We start from the raw sequence: 18,518 nt of genomic DNA, 5'->3' as shown, positions 1-18,518 counted from the left end.
AGGACTGCTTGCTTTATTAAGGGATATGGCCAAAGAGGGAAGTGAAATGATGAAACACTGGTAAGGAGGTGGCAGAGGCAGGCAGAGACTCCCCTCTTTTCAGGGGGTTGAAGCTGCTGTCCGCAGTGATGCTCAGGATATACAGGTGTACTCCACCTCGTCCCTCTGACCAAGGGGAGGGAAGTGGGGACAGGGTGGGCTAGTAGCGTGAGAGGCGACACATGTCACACTGGCAGGCTCTGGCCGTGAAGATCTCCAGCTCCTCCCTCCGGCCCCCCCCACACTGCAGCTGCACCTTCACCTGTGGGAGAGGGGATTCGGTTCCAGTCCCCTTCCTTGAGCCATTTCAGACCCCCCCGACTCCTCTGTCTCCCAACGGGCCCCCTCACCTTCCTCAGGCCAATGATGGTGCAGCATTGAGAGATGGAGGTGACGTTGTGTCGATAGCCACTGGCCACCAGCACCGAGTACCGGGAAGGGAAGGCGCTAGATTCGCAGTGGCCCACACAAGCCTGTGCCACATGGGAGCCCTGGCAGGTGCCTTGGCGGTCACTGCGCACTGTCACATTGAAGGCTAGAAGGAGACAGGCGAGTTGTAGACGGTGCCTCTGCGAAGTCTCACCCAGCTCCCACTGCCTGTTTCCTCCGTGGGTCCATCAAGGGTGCTGCCTGCCCCTCTGTCCAGCCCATCAGCTCTTTGCTCCCACCCAGCCCTCTGCTCCAAGAGTTACTCACGGTGCAGGTGGCAGCCTGGGATGGCCGCCTGCTGAGCCCAGCCTTCAGTGATCACCAGGAACAGCAGGCAGAAGAGCAGGGTTTGGGGGGACGCCATGGGCATCTGAAACAGTGGGCAGACAGATCTCTAGAGCGTGTGCAGGCGGATGCTTCCAGGTGAATGAGCCAGGGCTAGGTGAGCCTATCTGACGGGTGAGCAAGGCTGTGGGGCTCTCTTCCCTGTACCTGCCTTTGAGTGCGAGTCTGCCTGTGAGTCTCTCTGGATGGCTATCAGCGTGAGCAGCAGTCTCTGGATGTGATTTGTCAGCTCACTGTGGTGGTTTTCCCCTGCATTTCTCCCACCATCTGGAGCACAAACATCTGCCTCCCGCCATCTGCCCCATCTTGGCCTATAGGACCCATCTGCAGTCCCCAGGTCCCTCAGGGCTCCTGCCTCAGGGGCTTACCACTTCCAAGGCCCAGGAACTGAGTGGCTTGCTGAGTGGCTCCTTGAGCAGCCGGCTGCTGGTCTTCAGACTTGCTGGTTCTCCAGACTTTTATTTGCCAGCATTAGGGAGCCACGCCTTCTTGGAGATCGGCTTTCAGGCCTGCTGCCCAGCCTCAGGGCACAGGCCTCAGCGATCCCACCTGGGAGATCCAGCTCTGGTCTGAGGTGTGGTTGGGGGGCGTGGCATCTGCTGCTTTCTGCTCCCTTCTGTCCAAAAGCTGCCCAAGGCCCAGGGCTGGGGAAGTGAGATGGGGAGAGAAGCCCAGGAGCTGGTGGAGTAGGTAGCTGTGTGCAGGTGGAGAGAGGGCCCAAGAAGGGGCTAAGCTGTCGCCACCTGGGTTCTCTGTGCTGTGTGGCCTTGGGCAGAACACTCATTGAGGGCCTCACCACCCCAACGTTAAAACTACTAATGCCTGGCTGGCATGGTGCAATGGCTGAGCGAAGACCTACAAACCAAGAGGTTACTGGTTCAATTCCCGATTAGGGCACATGCCCGGGTTGCGGACTGGATCCCCAGTAGGGGGTGTATAAGAGGCAACCAATCAATGATGTTTCTCATTGAAGTTTTATTTCTCTATTCCTCTCCCTAAAAACTAGTAAAAACGTATTTTTAAAAAACCCTACTAAACTCAGCCCGGCCTGTCTCCTTAATCTACCGCAGAGGAAAGGGTCTGGGAGAAGATTCTTTTTTTTTTTTTTTTTAATATATTTTATTGATTTTTTACAGAGAGGAAGAGAGAGGGATAGAGAGTTAGAAACATCGATGAGAGAGAAACATCGATCAGCTGCCTCCTGCACACCCCCCACTGGGGATGTGCCCGCAACCAAGGTACATGCCCTTGACCGGAATCGAACCCGGGACCCCTGAGTCCGCAGGCCGACGCTCTATCCACTGAGCCAAACCGGCCTCGGCAGATTCTTTTTTTTTTTTTTTTGGTGCGGCGGGGTGGGGGGGTGGGGGTGTTAGGGGTTAGGGGGAGATTCTTAAGGACAGGGGAAATGACAGCATGTCTCCAAGGGCTGTGGCTGGTTGTAGCCATGGGTTCTCCAACTGCATGGGAGAGCAACCTGGAGAGACTGACAGCTTAGGTCAATGTCAAACCTCAAGGCAGCTGCCACTCGTCTTTCCTATAATATCTCCAAAAAAAAGGAGATTACACCAGGGGCCGTCTGCCGAGATGCGCTTGGAGGCAGAGCCGGGGGAGAGGGGGTTCTAGGTCAATTTCAGAGCTTCGCTTCCACTGTCAGGTGACAGGCTTCTCACCCTGGGGTCAGCTCCAGAGTGGGCTTCTCCTAGTCACCGGGCCAAGAGACCTGGCACCAGGAAGAGCCTGAAGCTGTTGATCCCAGCAAATCCCATCATCCAGTCCAGCTCTGGCTCTGGCTCTACAGGTGAGGCAACTAAAGATCAGAGGAGTGTTCCTGACGGTCACACAGCGGTTAACGTCAGGGCTGCCTGGGAACCCAAACCTGCTGTCCATGCATGGTGCTAAATTACACTTGGGACAAGAGTGTGGCAAGTTGGAAAAAGACCCCCTAGCCACTGCAAGGGCTTGGGTGGGGGGGAAACCAGGTGACTGGCCCCCCATCCCCAGGGCCACTGCCCCACGGTCCTGCTCAGAAAGCAGAGCCAGCCGCAGGGAGTGCCGGAGCTGGAAGGTACTGGAGAGCTCACCAAATCCTACCTCTTCATTTTCCAGATGAGAAAATAAGAACCAGAGAGAAAGCGACTTTGCCAAGGCTTCACTGTAAGCTAGTCAGTCAGAGGCACTCAGGTCTCCAGATTCCGGAGCTGTGCCTACCGGCAGCTTTGTGAGGCAGGCTTGCTGGGGACAACAGGGCAAAGGCTGTAGATGCACCTTGTCCCTAGTCCTCCGTCCTGACACCCGCTGGCTTCCCCTTCGGCCCTCCTCTCCTCAGGTCCCAGGCCCTTTCGCAGCAGCCCACCTCTTCTCTTCTCCCCACCCCAGCTGGAGGCAGCAAAACAAGGGGTCTCCAAGGGATCCCACTCATCCTGGGAACCTCCCAGCACCTGACAGATAAATCAGCTGTTTCAAGACTAGAGGCGACAAGGGCTCATTACTTCGAAGGCGGTCCATTCTAACACTAAACATCTCTAACAGTTAAATTATTCCTTTGTCCTCAGCTAAAGTGAGTTTCCCTAAATTCCCAACAATTACTTTGATCCTCTCTGGCCCTACAACAGGAACCTAATCTGTCTGTCCCGACAGTGAGTCTGGCAAGACCCTAACCGCTGGCAGGCGACTTCAAGTTTGCAGTGAGGTACAGACCCCACCCACCCAAAGCATCCTGTCAGCAAGAACCAGGTAGACCCAGGGGAGGTGTCAGGCATTGCTTCTCTGTGTCTTGAGGAAAGAGTTTGCTCTCTCTCACACTCTGCTTCACTGAACTCAGTCAATAACTGTTCATAAATAATTTATTGCCATAAGGATCCTAAGTGCTGGAGATGAAAGGTCTAAACTGAACCTCAGAGCAGCACAATTCTCAGACCAGAGCATTTTAGAAAGTTATATTCTTTTCTTACTTTTAAATTGGGAAAAAAATTTATTGGAAAGGGGCGAAGGACAGGACAAACCAACGAGAGGACTCAGGGAGTTTGGGGCCCTCATTCCCCAGGACTCGAGTGTCACAAGCAGAGGACACTTCCCATGCTGCCCTGGAAGGCTCACTGGGTGCTCTTTCCGAAGAAATACCGGAACGGGAAGAGGGAGCTGCAAGACAGAAAGCAGAACAGGCTGAGACTCTAGTGGTCCCTTCTCTTCTCCCAGGTCGTATTATGGCTCCCTTAGCGAGGGGAACCACCGAGTGAAAATGCAAGTCTGGAACAGCATCTGAAAAGGTACCCAAATTAGATTATACTCAGGCAGGGGAAATAAAGAATTGCAATGGGCCGAAACTGGTTTGGCTCAGTGGATATAGCGTCACCTGCAGACTGAAAGGTCCCAGGTTCGATTCCGGTCAAGGGCATGTACCTTGGTTGCGGGCACATCCCCAGTAGGGGGTGTGCAAGAGGCAGCTGATCAATGTTTCTCTCTCATCGATGTTTCTAACTCTCTATCCCTCTCTCTTCCTCTCTGTAAAAAATCAATAAAATAAAATAAAAAAAAGAATTGCAATGGAATGGCTGAGCTCTAGATAGACAAAGGGATTTGCAAAAAGGACTCTGAAGACACAGCCTAGATTCAGAGGGGAGAATGGAAGCGTTTTGGTAACCAAATCATTTCTAAATGAGCCAAGTACAATGAGAACAGTCTCTGTCCAAGCAGGATTTAAGGAACCAGGCCCAATGCGAGCACATTGGGTGTGGTGTGTAAACATGAACAAGATGCAGTTTTTATTAAATTCACAATTAGTGCTCAATCTCATTTTCATCATCTATCCTGGACAAAGAGATTCTACAAGTAATCTGCTGTATTTTCTACCCTATTTTCCCTGAGAGACCCGATGAGACAGACTCTGGAGCTACTTCACCCTGGGTCGCAGTTTGATGGCAGGAGAGAGTCTGTCTTACCTCAAAAACCCAAAGAAGCCACTGGTCCCCGGGTCTGTGGGTCCTGCAGGTGGAGGTGCATTGCTCTGCTGCAGTGGTGGGGTACTCTCCCCTGCTAGGTTGTCCTCCCATCTAGAACCTGCAAGGAAAACACTCAGGCAGCAAGTGTTAGTGTATGCGCAGAAGGCAGGACACTCTCAGCATGAGCCAAGGGCAGCCTCACACCAGGATGTTTTAAAGCCAGGTGAATTCTTTGTTCTGACTTTCCCAAGTTCATCTCAGCCCAGTAAGATGCTATTCTGACCTTGGGGTCATTTCCAAAGTCAGGCCTCTGGGATTTTTACACTATTTAAGTCCCAGCCACCCACACGGCTGGTGTCTTCATGTGGAATGACAACTTGCTGAAGAACTCACTTGCTCACATCCCTGTATCTGTGATAACTGCAGCCCATACCGAGTCCCCGTGCTGGGTAAAAGACCAGCGAGCGAGAAGGAAACACCTGACATGCATTCCCAGCCTTGCTGAGCATCTGCTGCACCTTCAATATTAACAGGAATGCCCCGAAGGGAAGAGAAGAGGCCGCTTCCAGAGATCGTTCTCCAATAAGACAAGAAGTCATACATCCTTTCCAACTTTTTTGTAAAACTTATCACCCAACATGGAGATGTTTTGAAACATTGGGAGCATCAGTTTCACTATCAAAAGCATGGGAAGGACATGCATTGCCTCCCTTCACTCCTCTAGGGAGCTGGGTGTGGGGTGGCTTCTGTTACTCAAGGGCAAGCCCCTAGACCGGAGGGTGGCCAACAGGCACCTCCATGGAAACAAGACACACCACCCACCGAGCGTGCCCGGACTCAGAGCTCTGTGCTGCTCTGCTCATCAGAAAACTAAAGGGGACAGGACGAGTATTAGAGGAGAATAAATGCACTTCCCAGAACCTACCCTGTGCCTGGACATCAGTGCCATCAAATGCTGGAGTCTCCTGACATTCCTGCTGGGTGTTTCTTTCCACGTTCTGATAAAAAGAGGACCAAAAATTTTTTTTTAAACTTTACTCTTATACATCTTAGGGTCTGAATGCTATTTGTTGGTGAACTGATTTCACACCAGTGCTGGGGCCTGGCTTCTGATTGCTCATGCAGGTTCTGTATTTCCTTCGGAATGACGTCCTTTCCTCATTTCAGCTTCCTAACCACTGTCTTTCTAAAATAACAAGATTTAAGAGCTGAGAATAAACCAAGCTGGGTTTAATTTATTATTCCGTATTACTGAGTGCCAACTGTTAATAATGGCACAATACTGCGGTTCAGCAATCTGGAAGACCTTAACTTTACTGTGAGAAAAGTATAATCTATGGGTAAACTGACACATAGACTAAGTCTTACAAGGCGGTGTGATAAGACTCCCCCATGAGTCTACATGGAGTGCTGTGGTTGATGAGGAGGACATGAATAGAGCAGGTGGCAGCTAGTCAAGGAAGGCTTCACAGGGAAGTTCTACATGAATGGAGCCTTGATGGATGAGTGGGATTTTGTCATAACAGGGGTAAATTGGGGTTAGGAGGTGGTCAGAGAGAGCAGGCCATTCCAGAACGGATGTGATGCACAAAGGCACAGTGCCACTGAGTACCAGTAAATATGATCAGCATGGCTAGAGCTGGGCAGGGGAAACATAACCACAGCATAAGCAATCAGTACACTACAGCACAATCTCATCATTTCTCCTTGTGCTCTCCCTTCACAGTACAGAGCTTCCTTTTGACATCCTACAACCTGGTTCCAAACCCACATTTCCAGTAGCCAACCTGAGCGCCAGAAACTTGGATCATATTTTCTGTGGGAATCTCTACCAACTGACCACTCCCCTCACCAAGGGTAACAAAGGGAATGAATGGGTTTGCCCTTCCTTCCCATTTCCCCCAAAAGACCCTTTGTGGAACCCGAGGGCCTGAATACCAAGCAGTGCTGGTGAAGAATACTACAGCAAGGGGCTGCATACTATCCAGGTAGGTCTGGGAGGCAGAAGCATGGCAAGCCACTAGGGAAGTTAGAATATAGCCCCCGTCCTAAGCATAAGCTGATATTTCTGATATGAGCTTTTCCACAAACCATCAAATTCCAGGTCATATAGACAGCAACTTAAGTCATCTATATATACATATATATAAAAGCCTAAGTGACTGTTAGGACCCAATGACCAGAACGACCAGTTGACCAGTCGCTATGAGGTGCACTGACCACCAGATGCTCAATGCAGGAGTTGCCCCCTGGTGGTCAGTGTGCTCCACAGGCCCCTCTCCCCGGCCCACCATAGGCCTTGATCGCCGGCATGGCCAAGGGACCCCACCCATACCTGAATTCGTGCACCTGGCCTCTAGTATTCCTACAAAAGTGAAAGGAAACTCTGGGAAGGAAGAAAATATCTCTTACCTCTTCTAGACAGGGTTGATATGGAATTCAGAGGGCCCAGCTCTGATTTCTAGCTTGAAGGAATGATTCTTACAATTTTAATGAAACTGTGGTTTGGGGCTTCAATCCTGATGCACTGACCCTAATGAAAGCATCTAGTAAGATTGGTAGTGATGACCAGAAGGGCAAAGGCCCTAAGGCAGAGGTAATGCCTACTTCTGAACCAGGGAACTTCCCCTCACAAGATAATTGAGCTTTTCTGTTCTCTTGAAATCCTGAGAGAGGTCTTCTTAGGCAAATGTCAAGAGAGGAAAAAACATTATGGCCTGAAATAAGACTAAGGGTATCATCTGGAACATCCAATGGGACACAATACTCTGAAAACCAAACACAAGGTTGCTTCCGTATGTTCAGGGCCAGATCTGCTTAGAAGCGCAATTCAAGCAGAGGAGGCAAAAACAAAACAACCAACACACATGGCGATGTGTTTTACCTCTAGACCATATTTCTGTTCTCCCCCGTTTGTTTTTTTAACTAAAAAAATATTTTTATTGACTTCAGAGAAGAAGGGAGAGGGAGAGAGATGGAAACATCAATGATGAGAGAGAATCATTGATGAGCTGCCTCCTGCAATGCCCCACACTGGGGATCGAGCCCACAACCTGGGCATGTGCCCTCATCAGGAATTGAACCATGACCTCCTAGTTCATAGGTCAATGCTCAACCACTGTGCCACGCCGTCTGGGCTCTCCCCCATATTTTATGCTTCCAACCTCTGGATCTCTAGGTCTTGGAACCTGGGGTAACAAAGGGAATGAATGAGTCTGCCCTTCTCCCCAAAACACCTTTTATGGAACAGAGACCTTATTCAGATGTATTGTTTTCTTTTAAGCTTTCCCCACATAGGCTCTCAATGTGTTCAGACGTGTATAATCCACACTGTGATCTTACCCCCTAACTTCCCCCCAAGGGGGAGAGAAAATATTAAGCATTGGACCATAGGAGCAAATTCAATTTTTTCCAGCTCAAGTGACTTACACTGAGAGTCACTGTGTGATCACTTTAATTTAGGAGAAATCCTCTCTTTGGGAACAGGGTCTACAATGGAGACTGTCTTTGGGCTTTGAGTCAAAATCAATAAACATGTTCCTTTTGGATTTTTTTCTTGCTCAAGAGTTTTTTTCTAAACTCAGTATCAGGTTGAAAAGGTAATTATGTTGAATAAGAAACTGTGAGTACTGTTCTTGAAGGAGATGATTTGTCAAACTAAGAATAGGAAGATATGAAGGGAGAAAGTGAAGGAAATGTTCCTTAAACAGTAATTATCTTGGTTGTATAAAGCATCTTTGTTCTCCAGAGTTTCAGGTACTCCTATTGTACTTTTTGAGTTCTTCTTGCCTCTCTAAAGGATGAGAAGATAGAAGAGGGTAACCATCTATATAAAATCACGGCGGGACCAGTTGGCCATGCATGGCACAAGGAGGCCTTGTAGCCCACACCTGCCCACACAGGTAGAAGTCTGAGTCCCAAAGGGTACCCTCTTCCTCCAACTATATGATAAACTCCTAAAAGAAACCAAATTTTACATGTTTTGGTGTGCCTCTGCATCTCACACAATGCCTTGCAAACAGAAGACAGAAGAATCATTTAGGAATGAAAATCATTTTACTTTTCTACTTTACTTTTCATGATTCAGCCAGTGCTGACTCCCCAGTAACACCTCCCAGCACCACACTTGCTCCAAGCTCAAGGAGCACTGGCTTGGAGTCACCAAATGCACTGTACTCTCTCCCCTTGGCCTTAATTCTTTGAGCTACTCTGAGCTACTATAGGAATCCTCCTTGACATCCACCTAATCTGGGTGAGGTTATCCTGTGTAGTGCCTTTGTATCCTGTGCTTCCGTTATTCCTGCACATAGCATATCTATCAGTAATGGTCTGCCTAGCTTACACTGTTGGCATTTTTAGGTGAGATTGTGATATCCTTAGTACCTGGCACATAGTAGACTACATAAAAGTTTGCTGAATGGATGCATAAATGTTTGCTCATTAACTGATCGTATAATGGAGTCTCGGGAAGGTAAGAGTGTTTGGATATTTAAGGTCAGAGCTACTTTGGAGAGAGAGAAGAAAAAGGCATTAAATAACAGCTATTTTTAAAAGAAAAGGAAAAGAAAAAGGGTACTATTTTAGAGACTACAACAGAAAAGAAGCCCTGAAATGGAGCGTAGCAGAATTATGAAAACCTAAGTGGGGAACAGTCCTCACAAATGAAATTAAATACTACTGGGGCCAATCCATCACTGCTCTAATGAAGTTTTCTCTTACTAGTGTCCTGTGCTTTTACATGCCTAGCTTGTCTGTAGACTCAGGCCCAATGTAGAAGGCAAAAAGGTTTCTAAAGAGAAAATTCTATATCGGATCCTACCTCAGTTCAACAGACCTCTTTTCTTATTTCCGCTACAAGTACAAGAAGCAGCTTTTTAAGCTGAGAAGAGAAGGATTCACCGATGTGTACAGTGTTATGCAGCCACTTTGAGACAAGCTGTGGCAAGTACAGAATGGCTGAATGTTGTTCCGCAGATGGTGAAACCTGAGCGTGAGTTCAGTCAATTCTGTCTGTACTAAGGAGCGAGATGTGCTGGTAACAGGAATCCTGACTTGATTGTAACAGAGCAGGAACAGTCAAGAGCTAGGACGCCTCCATTGTAGTGCTTACCCTGCTGGTTTCCAGGAGGAGCTTCTTTTTGCTGGGACCTTGGCTGGAAGTCCTCATCTTGGCCCTGAGGTGGGGAAAAGCCCAGGAAATGTTACTGGCAGCAGCAACATCACCACATTCAAGCAAACGGGGCTCAAATGAATATTTCAGCAGGTTGGCTATTTTTATACCACTCTTGGCCTGCAGAATAAATTGTGTGGCCAACTTCTCTTTGGGTGCTGCTTTAACTCACAGTAGAATCCCAATTTAGGGATCTAGTGGTTGAGAAAAGGAAAAATGGGCTGACAGCAGGTATCAGACTTTGAAATACCTGATCATGCACCAAAACCCAGAGAAAGGGAAGATATGAAGCTTCAGTTCCACAGGAAATTCAGTCAAGTGGAAAGACGCAAAGCTTCACACCTCCAGTACCCTCACTTTCCACCTGGCCGGGAAAGGAGTTCGCACTCTTCTCTGCCTGTGCACTAGGAGGGTGTACAAGTCAGCTCCCTCGTGGTCTACCTTCACTGTTCCTGTATATCTTGGGGCCCCCACAGTCCCAGGAAAAAAGAAGCTGATCTCTGTGAACCTGGGTGGAAAGCACTCTGTGCTGTGGAGCAAACCACACCTAGGATTATTCCAGCAGCTCTCTCTGGGTGCTAATAAGAATGACTGGATTGTTTTACTGACTCATTTTGTCCCTGACAGAGAATTAAAAAAAAAGAAGTAGCCTCCTCAATAGCAACTTCAACATGTTAGCAATGTGCTCAATATTCCACCAACATCACATAGCGCAGCACCTCACCCAACAACTGATACCCTCTTAGTGACACTTATATTTTAGACTGGACTATCTTTTATAGAAATTTTCTGAAAACCTTTCTTTTAAATGTATTTTAATTGATTTCAGAAAGGAAGTAGAAGAGATAAACATCAATGATGAGAGAGAATCACTGATCGGTTGCCCCCTGCATGCCCCCTACTGGGGATTGAGCCCAACTGCCTGAGCATGTGCCCTGACCAGGAATCCAACTGTGACCTCCTAGTTCACAGGTTAACACTCAACCACTGAGCCACGCTGGCTGGGCTAGACTGGACTTTTAAAAATATATATATTTTTATTGATTTCAGAGAGGGAGGAGAGAGATAGAAACATCAATGATGCAAGAAATTCATTAATAGGCTGCCTCCTGCACGCCGCAACCCAGGCATGTGCCCTTGACTGGAATCGAACCTGGGACCCTTTAGTCCGAAGGCTGACGCTCTATCCACTGAGCCAAACCGGCTAGGGCTGGACTATCTTTTATGGTAGATTTCCAAAAGATTACTGCTCACTAGGTAAAATAGAGTTACATTTTATTTGTTCTATGTTCTTGTATAATATCTTGGGACCTCTTTAAATCTTGTGCCTTCTTACTGTGTTTTTTGGTATTAAGTTCTCATTGACTATGTATCAGACACAACTGTATAGATCTGATTGCATTTCTTCTCAGCCTTGGTCTTTTTTTTTTTTTTAATTGATTTTTTACAGGGAGGAAGGGAGAGGGATAGAGATTAGAAACATCGATGAGAGAGAAACATCGATCAGCTGCCTCTTGCACACCCCCTACTGGGGATGTACCCACAACCAAGGCACGTGCCCTTGACCGGAATCGAACCTGGGACCCTTGAGTCCGAAGGCTGATGCTCTATCCACTGAGCTAAACCGGTTAGGGCAGCCTTGGTCTTAATGAACAGAAGAATCCTACTTTGCTGAAGAAGGGGTTGTGTTCAAATTACATTGCAAATATTAACTTGCTTCCTTCCCTTAGTCCAGCGGTCGCCAACCTTTCGAACCTCGCAGACCACTGGTTGGCGAACGCTGCCTTAGTCCATCCACTGGAACAGGCGGATACCAATGAAGCCCTGAGAAAGTGACTCGCTTAAGGACAAGAACAAGCAACAGCAACAGCTGGCCTCACCAGGATGCAGGATTTCGACTCTCTCCCAACACCACTGACCTGTCCAGCCCGGGCCTGCTGGGAGAGATGGACAATTCCATGCGCTTTCGTTTCTTCTTCATGGCTCTTGCTGCTTTCCTCTCAGCTAGGACCTTCAGAGAGGAACCAGAGGCCTGTGATTCCTCCTTTTTCAGAGTTGCTCACAGTTCATGAGGGCACAATGAACTCCCCATCTTTAAGTTGCCAAAGGCAAGTTTGTCAACTTTCCAAGTAAGGGTAGACATTCTGTTAGGGACAATCTTAGAAAGTTAGCCACGGGGGAAAAGATGGTCTCAATGTATCCAATTCTGATCGGACCTGGGTAGCAACAAAGGAAAACAGAAAGAGACTAGAGCAGGATTTTTTTTTAATTTTTTGCCCCAAGAACCAATTTAAAAAATATGTTTTTATATTGATTTCAGAGAACAAGGGAAAGGGAGAGAGATAGAAACATCAATGATGAGAAAATCATTGATCGGCTGTCTCCTGCACGACCCCACTGGGGACAAAGCCCACTACCCAGGCATGTGACCAGGAATGGAACCATGATCTCTGGTTCATAGGTTGATGCTCAACCACTGAGCCACACCGGCTGGGCTAGAGCAGGATTTTTGGGATTTTCAACAACATGAACTAATAAAGGCAATTTTTACTTTCTATACAAAGGCAAACTTACCAATCCAAGGGAACCGTCACCTATTGGTTTCCCTGTAACAGCAAATTTAACTGTCATAATGGGTCAAGACATCGATTCACCTGGATTTCTGGCTACCATTTGCTTCTCAGAACTGGTCCTAGACAAAACCCCCGTGTATACTCTTTCCCCTTCTGCCTGGTACCACCTATCCTAGAAATACAATCTTCAAAAATCTCTTCCTCCCCTATTTTAGAACTATTGTCATCTACAAGCTGAAAATTCAGAGTTTGATTCACACTATATTCATAACGATATGCCACTTAAAAAGGGGGCCCCTACTATGAAACAAAAGGTGGAACTTCAGGCATCAGTGACAAATTAATTGGGGAGATAATTTGAGGCAAGACCTTTGCACGCTTTTCCTAATCAAACTTGCAGGTGTCTACTTGTCCCATTATAAGTAAAAATAGTGATGACTTAGATTAAAAATTAGGAGATACTACTTTAAGATACTACTAAGGTGAAAGTTACTGAAGCCTCTAAAATGGAAGAAAGTCACCCTGGCTGGTTTGGCTCAGTGGATAGAGCATCGGCCTGCGGACTCAAGGGTCCCGGGTTCGATTCCAGTCAAGGGCATGTACCTTGGTTGCGGGCACATCCCCAGTAGGGGGTGTGCAGGAGGCAGCTGATCGATGTTTCTCTCTCATCGATGTTTCTAACTCTCTATCCCTTTCCCTTCCTCTCTGTAAAAAAATCAATAAAATATATATATAAAAATAATAATAATAAAAAAAAATAAAATGGAAGAAAGTCTTCATATAATAGGTTCTCTCACTGAGTGATTACTGTCAGACTGTGTACTTACTTTCCAACCTCCAATATTTATATATTTTATGGTTTTAACAACTCAATGAGATAAGTACTATTATTATTATTCACCATTTCACAAGAAAAGGCACAGAAAGATTAAGAAATTTATCTAGCCAAAACCGGTTTGGCTCAGTGGATAGAGCGTCAGCCTGTGGACTGAAAGGTCCCAGGTTCGATTCCGGTCAAGGGCATGTACCTTGGTTGCGGGCACATCCCCAGTAGGGGGTGTGCAGGAGGCAGCTGATCGATGTTTCTCTCTCATCCATGTTTCTAGCTTTCTATCTCTCTCCCTTCCTCTCTGTAAAAAATCAATAAAGTATATTTTTTAAAAAAAAGAAATTTATCTAAAAATTAATTTTAAAAAAACATATCCTTGGGTGAGGATTAAAAAAAAAAAGGAAATTTGTTGAAGGTCACTCAGATTAAGTGGCAAGGCCACCAGGATTTGAACTAGGCATTCTGGGTTGGAGCACATGCTCCTGATCTCTACACTGGGTGGTATTGGGGCCCAGTCTGACTGACCATTTTGCCATATTCAACTTATACTACTAACCATGCCAAGTTCAACCTTCCCCTTTTTCTTCTCCACCACCCACACTGCCATCATTCTACTTACCAGATGACAGGCTTTCATTAAACCATTTCAGCTCCACGTACAGTGTCAAAACAAATGGATAGGGGATCAACACGATTTCGCCATTTTTGAATTTCAAGTGGGACACTCTCTCCCATTTGCTTTTATCTGGGAAATGGTGCTAAGGAGTGAGGAAAGAAGTCAATACGAATCCCTGAGTACTATTTTAGTGATGACTTTTTCTCCTTTCCCTGACCAACCTTCTAAACTGTCTATGGGTTTATTCTTCCATTTGAATCTACAATGTGAATTGTAGTTCATTCCCATCCAGAAATGAAAGGATACAGGGAAATACAACAAAGTGTTCCGTAGCAAATGGCTGCAGACTGTCCAAATTTCCCAAGACCACACGAATAGAATCCTGGAAAATGACATGCTTTTAATTAATTTAATACTCAAAAACTCTATGAGATAAGACATTTCTATTATCCCCATTTTATAGATGAAAAAACTAAGACAAAAAGAGGTAAAATGACTTATTCAAGGTTACATAGCAAGTAATGGTGAAGCCAAGATATGAATCCAGGCCGTGGGATTCCAGAGCTTACTCTTAACAATTAGGCTATACTACCTATTAATAAATATTTCCTAAATGAATGAAAGAGAATAACATCTGCCTCAAAACAAATGAGAGCAAAAGAGAACGTATAAAAATCACTTTGAAAACTTTAATATGATTATAAATATATATATAAATGCTCTCTAGCTACCATTTATTAAGCTACTATGTGGCAGGCATTGCACACATCTATTTCTAATCCTTGCCATAATCTTGAAAATAAGCATTCCTCACTGACAAGGAAACATTCAGAGAAGGTAGGTCACTTGCCTAAAATCAGGCTGTGAAGCAGAACTGGAATTCAAATCCAGGTTTGACTGGCTCTAAAATCTATGCTCTCTCCACTTTACTATGCTCCCTTGAGCTCTTCTCTGCCCTGTTAACTGAAGCAAAGTGAAATAAATTCTGCTCTACTCACAATTAAAATAAGCAAAAAATTGTCATCGTCCTATATTGCCATTTATAACAATCTCTCTGAGGTCCTGCAAGATCCTAATGTATCTTCCAACACTTAGCTAAAGAGCCACAAGTATCTTTAAGGCTATGACTCAAATTTTTTGTTTCATCGAGTATTGTGTTTATGTATTTAACCTTTTGCACTCAGATGTCGAGTGTGACTCGACACGATTAGCATCGGTAGCAGCTCGAGAAAAAAGCAAGCGAGTGCAAAGGGTTAATTATATTTGAATTCTTTAAAATGTGGCAGCATATGTCTTCATAAACCACAATAGTCATAAATCACTGAGCTGAGAAGTTAGAAGAGAATAAACTACTTTAAAACTCTTAGTTTATCAATGAGGCAATCAAGACCCAGAGAGATAAATGATTTGCTGAGGGTCACACAGCTAATTAGTGGCTCAGCCAGGACTGGAATCCAGAACCAGTTCCCATAACTCTAACCCCTTGCCCAGTGCTTTTACCAATTTACAAAAATGTCCACCTGCTCAGTCTTCTTCCTGTGGGAAAACCTCAATCTAGAGGAGCTGAGTAGAAAAGGAATGAAAATGAAATGGGAATAAAGCAATGGAAAATGTTTCAATTAAAATGAAGACACAGCAGCCTTGTCTCTGTATTTACAGTTGAACTTCCTGGACGTCAAGTACCAGGCAGTGGTTGGGATGGTGAGGTTTCCCAGAGCCCTGGAAGGCGGCGGTCCTTCCATTTCTCCGGAAGCTTTCTCTATGCCAGCTGCCACAAAAGAAAGCTGCCCATGGCTGGGAACTCTGGTAGAAACAAAACCCTCAGCCTCAAAGGTGCTGACACTTCAACTAGGAAAACTGAGAAAGAATACAGGCTTTAACTACCCTGGAAAAACAGTAAAATTTCTTTGCAGAGGAAATGTGGCAGGGAGAAGCCAAGTAATCAAGTGGAGGTTGTGACTCAGTTGGTGAGAAATAATTAAAATTTGGACATGGACACACTTTCGGCTTAAAGAACTTTCCCAGAAGTTGTCAGCTTTTTTCCCTACCTCCAGCTCCTGGATGATGACTTCCTTATTTTCTATATCTTCTCCTCTAGAAAGTAAGCAAACAAAAGATAAGCCAGGGAAAGTTCTGGAGACAGTAGACAGTAGAGCAAAAATGACACTGCCACTGAGCTAAAGAAACAGCTATAATAATAAAAGCGTAATATGCTAATTAGACCAGACGTCCGTCTTGATGACCTTCCGGATGAAGCTGGGGCTTCAAAGGAAGCCCGGGTCCTGGGTGCCAGAGGGAAACCGGTGCTGGCAGCAGGGGGAAGAAAGGCCTACTGTTGCACGAATTTCGTGCATCGGGCCTCTAGTGACTAAATAACAATTGCATGTGCTGACCCAGTGCTCATGGGAGGAAGTGATCACCTAGGAGTGTGGTCTGAGAATTAGTACAAGGCTATATACCAAAATATCTCCACTAACTTGCCAAGACCTGAAATTCCCACTGTGAAAGTACAAATCTGTTAGACCATTTGTACTCATATATAGGGGTTCTCAAGACCCTTTCAAGGGGTTTCCAAAGGCAAACATCATTTTCATAACAATATTAAAATTTACTTGCCTTTGTCACTGTGCTAACATCTGATTTGTAATCTTTAGTGCAAAAACAATGGTGAGCAAAACTGCTGGTGTCTTAGCCAATTGCACTTAACCATACTAGCAGTTGTAGTAATCATTACTGCCACACAGGGAAAAAATCTAGTTTCATTTAATATCCTTGAGGAAGCAATAAAAGTGTAATCATTTGTTAAAATCTCAACCCTTGATTACATGTCTTTTTACTATTATGTGATAAAGTGGGAAGCATGCATAAAGCACTTCGGCCTAGAGAAATATCAGTTGTCTGAAATAAAACCAACCACTTGTGCAATTTAGCTGAAAACTGAACTAGCTGCTCTTTTCATGGAACAGTATTTTATTTTGAAAGTGTTGTTACTCTTTTTTAATAAATCTTTATTGTTCAGATTATTACAGTTGTTCCTTTTTCCCCCTATAGCTCCCCTCCACCCGGTTCCCACCCCGCCCCATGCCCTTACCCTCCCCTCGTCCTCATCCATAGGTGTAAGATTTTTGTCCAATCTTTTCCCGCACTCCCCACACCCTCTTCCCCCAGAGAATTGTCAGCCCACTCCTTTCTATGCCCCTGATTCTAGTATATTCACCAGTTTATTCTGTTCTTCAGATTTTTTGGAACAGTATTTTATTCGAATGATCAGTTGACACAAACTATGGTTGTTATTCAGACTTGGTAATATGAACATTTTCTCAAAAATGAACAGTGAGCTTATAAACTTAAGTATTTGTTGTCAATGATAAATTTTGGGATTTGAAGCAAAACTTTGCACTTTGGAAAACTTTTGTCCACCACTATGAGGTTGGCAGATTCCAAATACTTTAAACATTTTTATGATGAGGCTGGTAGTAATATTAAATATGATTTTTAAAAATATATTTTTATTGATTTTAGAGAAGTGAGAGAGAGAGAGAAACATCAATGATGCGAGAGAATCATTGATTGGCTGCCTCCTGCACACCCCACACTGGGATTGAGCCGGCAACCTGGGCATGTGCCCTGACTTGGAATCAAACTGTGACCTCTTGGTTGATAGGTTGACGCTCAACCACTGAGCCACACCAGCCAGGCAAATATGATTTTGATATTGTATAGGTACATCTTGTTTCACTATGTTTTGTTTTATTGTGCTTTACAGACATTGCCTTTTTTGAAAATTCAAAGCAAAACTACCTGCAAAAATATCATGGCTCACTTTATTGCAGTGATCTGGAACCAAACCCGCAATATCTCCAAGGTATGCCTGTATAATGAAATGTGTTGACATCTGGATGATCTGCATAAGGCAGTGAACCAATGTTTTCCAAATGACCAATGAAACACATTATGTTACAAATCATTCTAGGTAAAAGATTCATTCAAAGAACAAGAATGGCCAATGAATTTTAATGTAACAGAGCTTAAAAAGTTCATTGATTATAATTTCAGATTCCACATTGCAATTAACTTTTGAAAAACTGCCACAGTAAAAAAGAAAGAAAAAGCTCTGGCAGGATAGCTCAGTTGGTTAGAGCGTTGTCCTGGTATGCCAAGGTTGTGGGTTTGATCCCAAGTCAGGGCAATATAAAAAGCAAGAAATAAATGCAAAAGTAAGTGGAACAATAAATCTATGTCTCTCTCTTTTCCTCTCTTTTAAAAACCAATAAATTTTTTAAAATTAATACATTTTTAAATTGTGGTAAAATATAATGTGAAACTTGCCATTTTAACCATTTTTGAGTATATGAGTCAGCGGTATTACTTTTACAGCCCATGGTGTACAATCATCACCACCATCTACTTCCAAAGCTTATCTCCCCCAAGAAAGATTATAGTCATTAAGCAGTAGCTCCCAGTTCTCCCCTCTATCCAACCTGGTGGCCTCTAATTTACTTTTGTCTCTATGAATTTCCCTCTTCTAATATTTCACAGGAAGTAGAATCACACATTTGTCCTTTTGTTACTGGCT

At 45.0% G+C, this 18,518-nt stretch overlaps 2 protein-coding genes and 1 non-coding gene across 4 annotated transcripts in view; 1 reads left to right on the top strand and 2 right to left on the bottom strand.

Moving 5' to 3' along the window:
- Positions 1-13: 13 nt before the first annotated feature.
- Positions 14-3,039, bottom strand: GPHA2 (glycoprotein hormone subunit alpha 2). Of its 2 annotated transcripts, XM_054725322.1 has the most exons (5): positions 2,908-3,039; positions 1,182-1,362; positions 736-838; positions 390-574; positions 14-301 (listed from the first exon to the last, which is right to left on the bottom strand). In XM_054725322.1, exons 3-5 carry the CDS (start codon positions 836-838, stop codon positions 200-202), a joined length of 390 nt encoding a protein of 129 aa, XP_054581297.1. In that variant the 5' UTR covers positions 1,182-1,362; positions 2,908-3,039; the 3' UTR covers positions 14-199. The 2 variants fall into 2 exon arrangements, with proteins under 2 accessions (XP_054581297.1, XP_008157313.1); XM_008159091.3 differs by lacking the exon at positions 2,908-3,039 and having other exon boundaries at positions 1,182-1,460.
- LOC114228900 (small nucleolar RNA SNORA44) lies at positions 2,226-2,358 on the top strand. The gene has a single exon (XR_003615005.1). It is a non-coding gene; the product is annotated as a small nucleolar RNA SNORA44 (small nucleolar RNA).
- A 728-nt stretch (positions 3,040-3,767) lies between the features above and the next one.
- MAJIN (membrane anchored junction protein) overlaps positions 3,768-18,518 on the bottom strand; it is a 30,883-nt gene continuing 16,132 nt past the window's right edge. The window contains exons 3-11 of the mRNA XM_028135905.2: positions 15,991-16,036; positions 14,249-14,324; positions 13,946-14,071; positions 12,499-12,530; positions 11,844-11,935; positions 9,865-9,928; positions 5,680-5,752; positions 4,755-4,872; positions 3,768-3,954 (exon numbers count right to left, since the gene is read on the bottom strand). Of these exons, the coding sequence (XP_027991706.2) occupies positions 3,909-3,954; positions 4,755-4,872; positions 5,680-5,752; positions 9,865-9,928; positions 11,844-11,935; positions 12,499-12,530; positions 13,946-14,071; positions 14,249-14,324; positions 15,991-16,036 (673 nt within the window). The 3' untranslated portion in view covers positions 3,768-3,908. The remainder of the gene's footprint in view (positions 3,955-4,754; positions 4,873-5,679; positions 5,753-9,864; positions 9,929-11,843; positions 11,936-12,498; positions 12,531-13,945; positions 14,072-14,248; positions 14,325-15,990; positions 16,037-18,518) is intronic.

This window comes from Eptesicus fuscus, chromosome 13, assembly GCF_027574615.1.
Source record: "Eptesicus fuscus isolate TK198812 chromosome 13, DD_ASM_mEF_20220401, whole genome shotgun sequence".
Lineage (NCBI taxonomy): Eukaryota > Metazoa > Chordata > Mammalia > Chiroptera > Vespertilionidae > Eptesicus > Eptesicus fuscus.
Note: the sequence above shows the minus strand (reverse complement) of the source record. Positions and strands in the feature narration are given on the sequence as shown.

Bases quoted from the DNA above. Each gene is read 5' to 3' on its own strand.
- GPHA2 (XM_054725322.1), bottom strand. From the start codon at position 838: ATGCCCATGGCGTCCCCCCAAACCCTGCTCTTCTGCCTGCTGTTCCTG. The intron at 575-735 runs GTGAGTAACTCT...GTCTCCTTCTAG, and splicing joins CCCAGGCTGCCACCTGCACC to CCTTCAATGTGACAGTGCGC. The intron at 302-389 runs GTGAGGGGGCCC...CCTCTCCCACAG, and splicing joins CCATCATTGGCCTGAGGAAG to GTGAAGGTGCAGCTGCAGTG.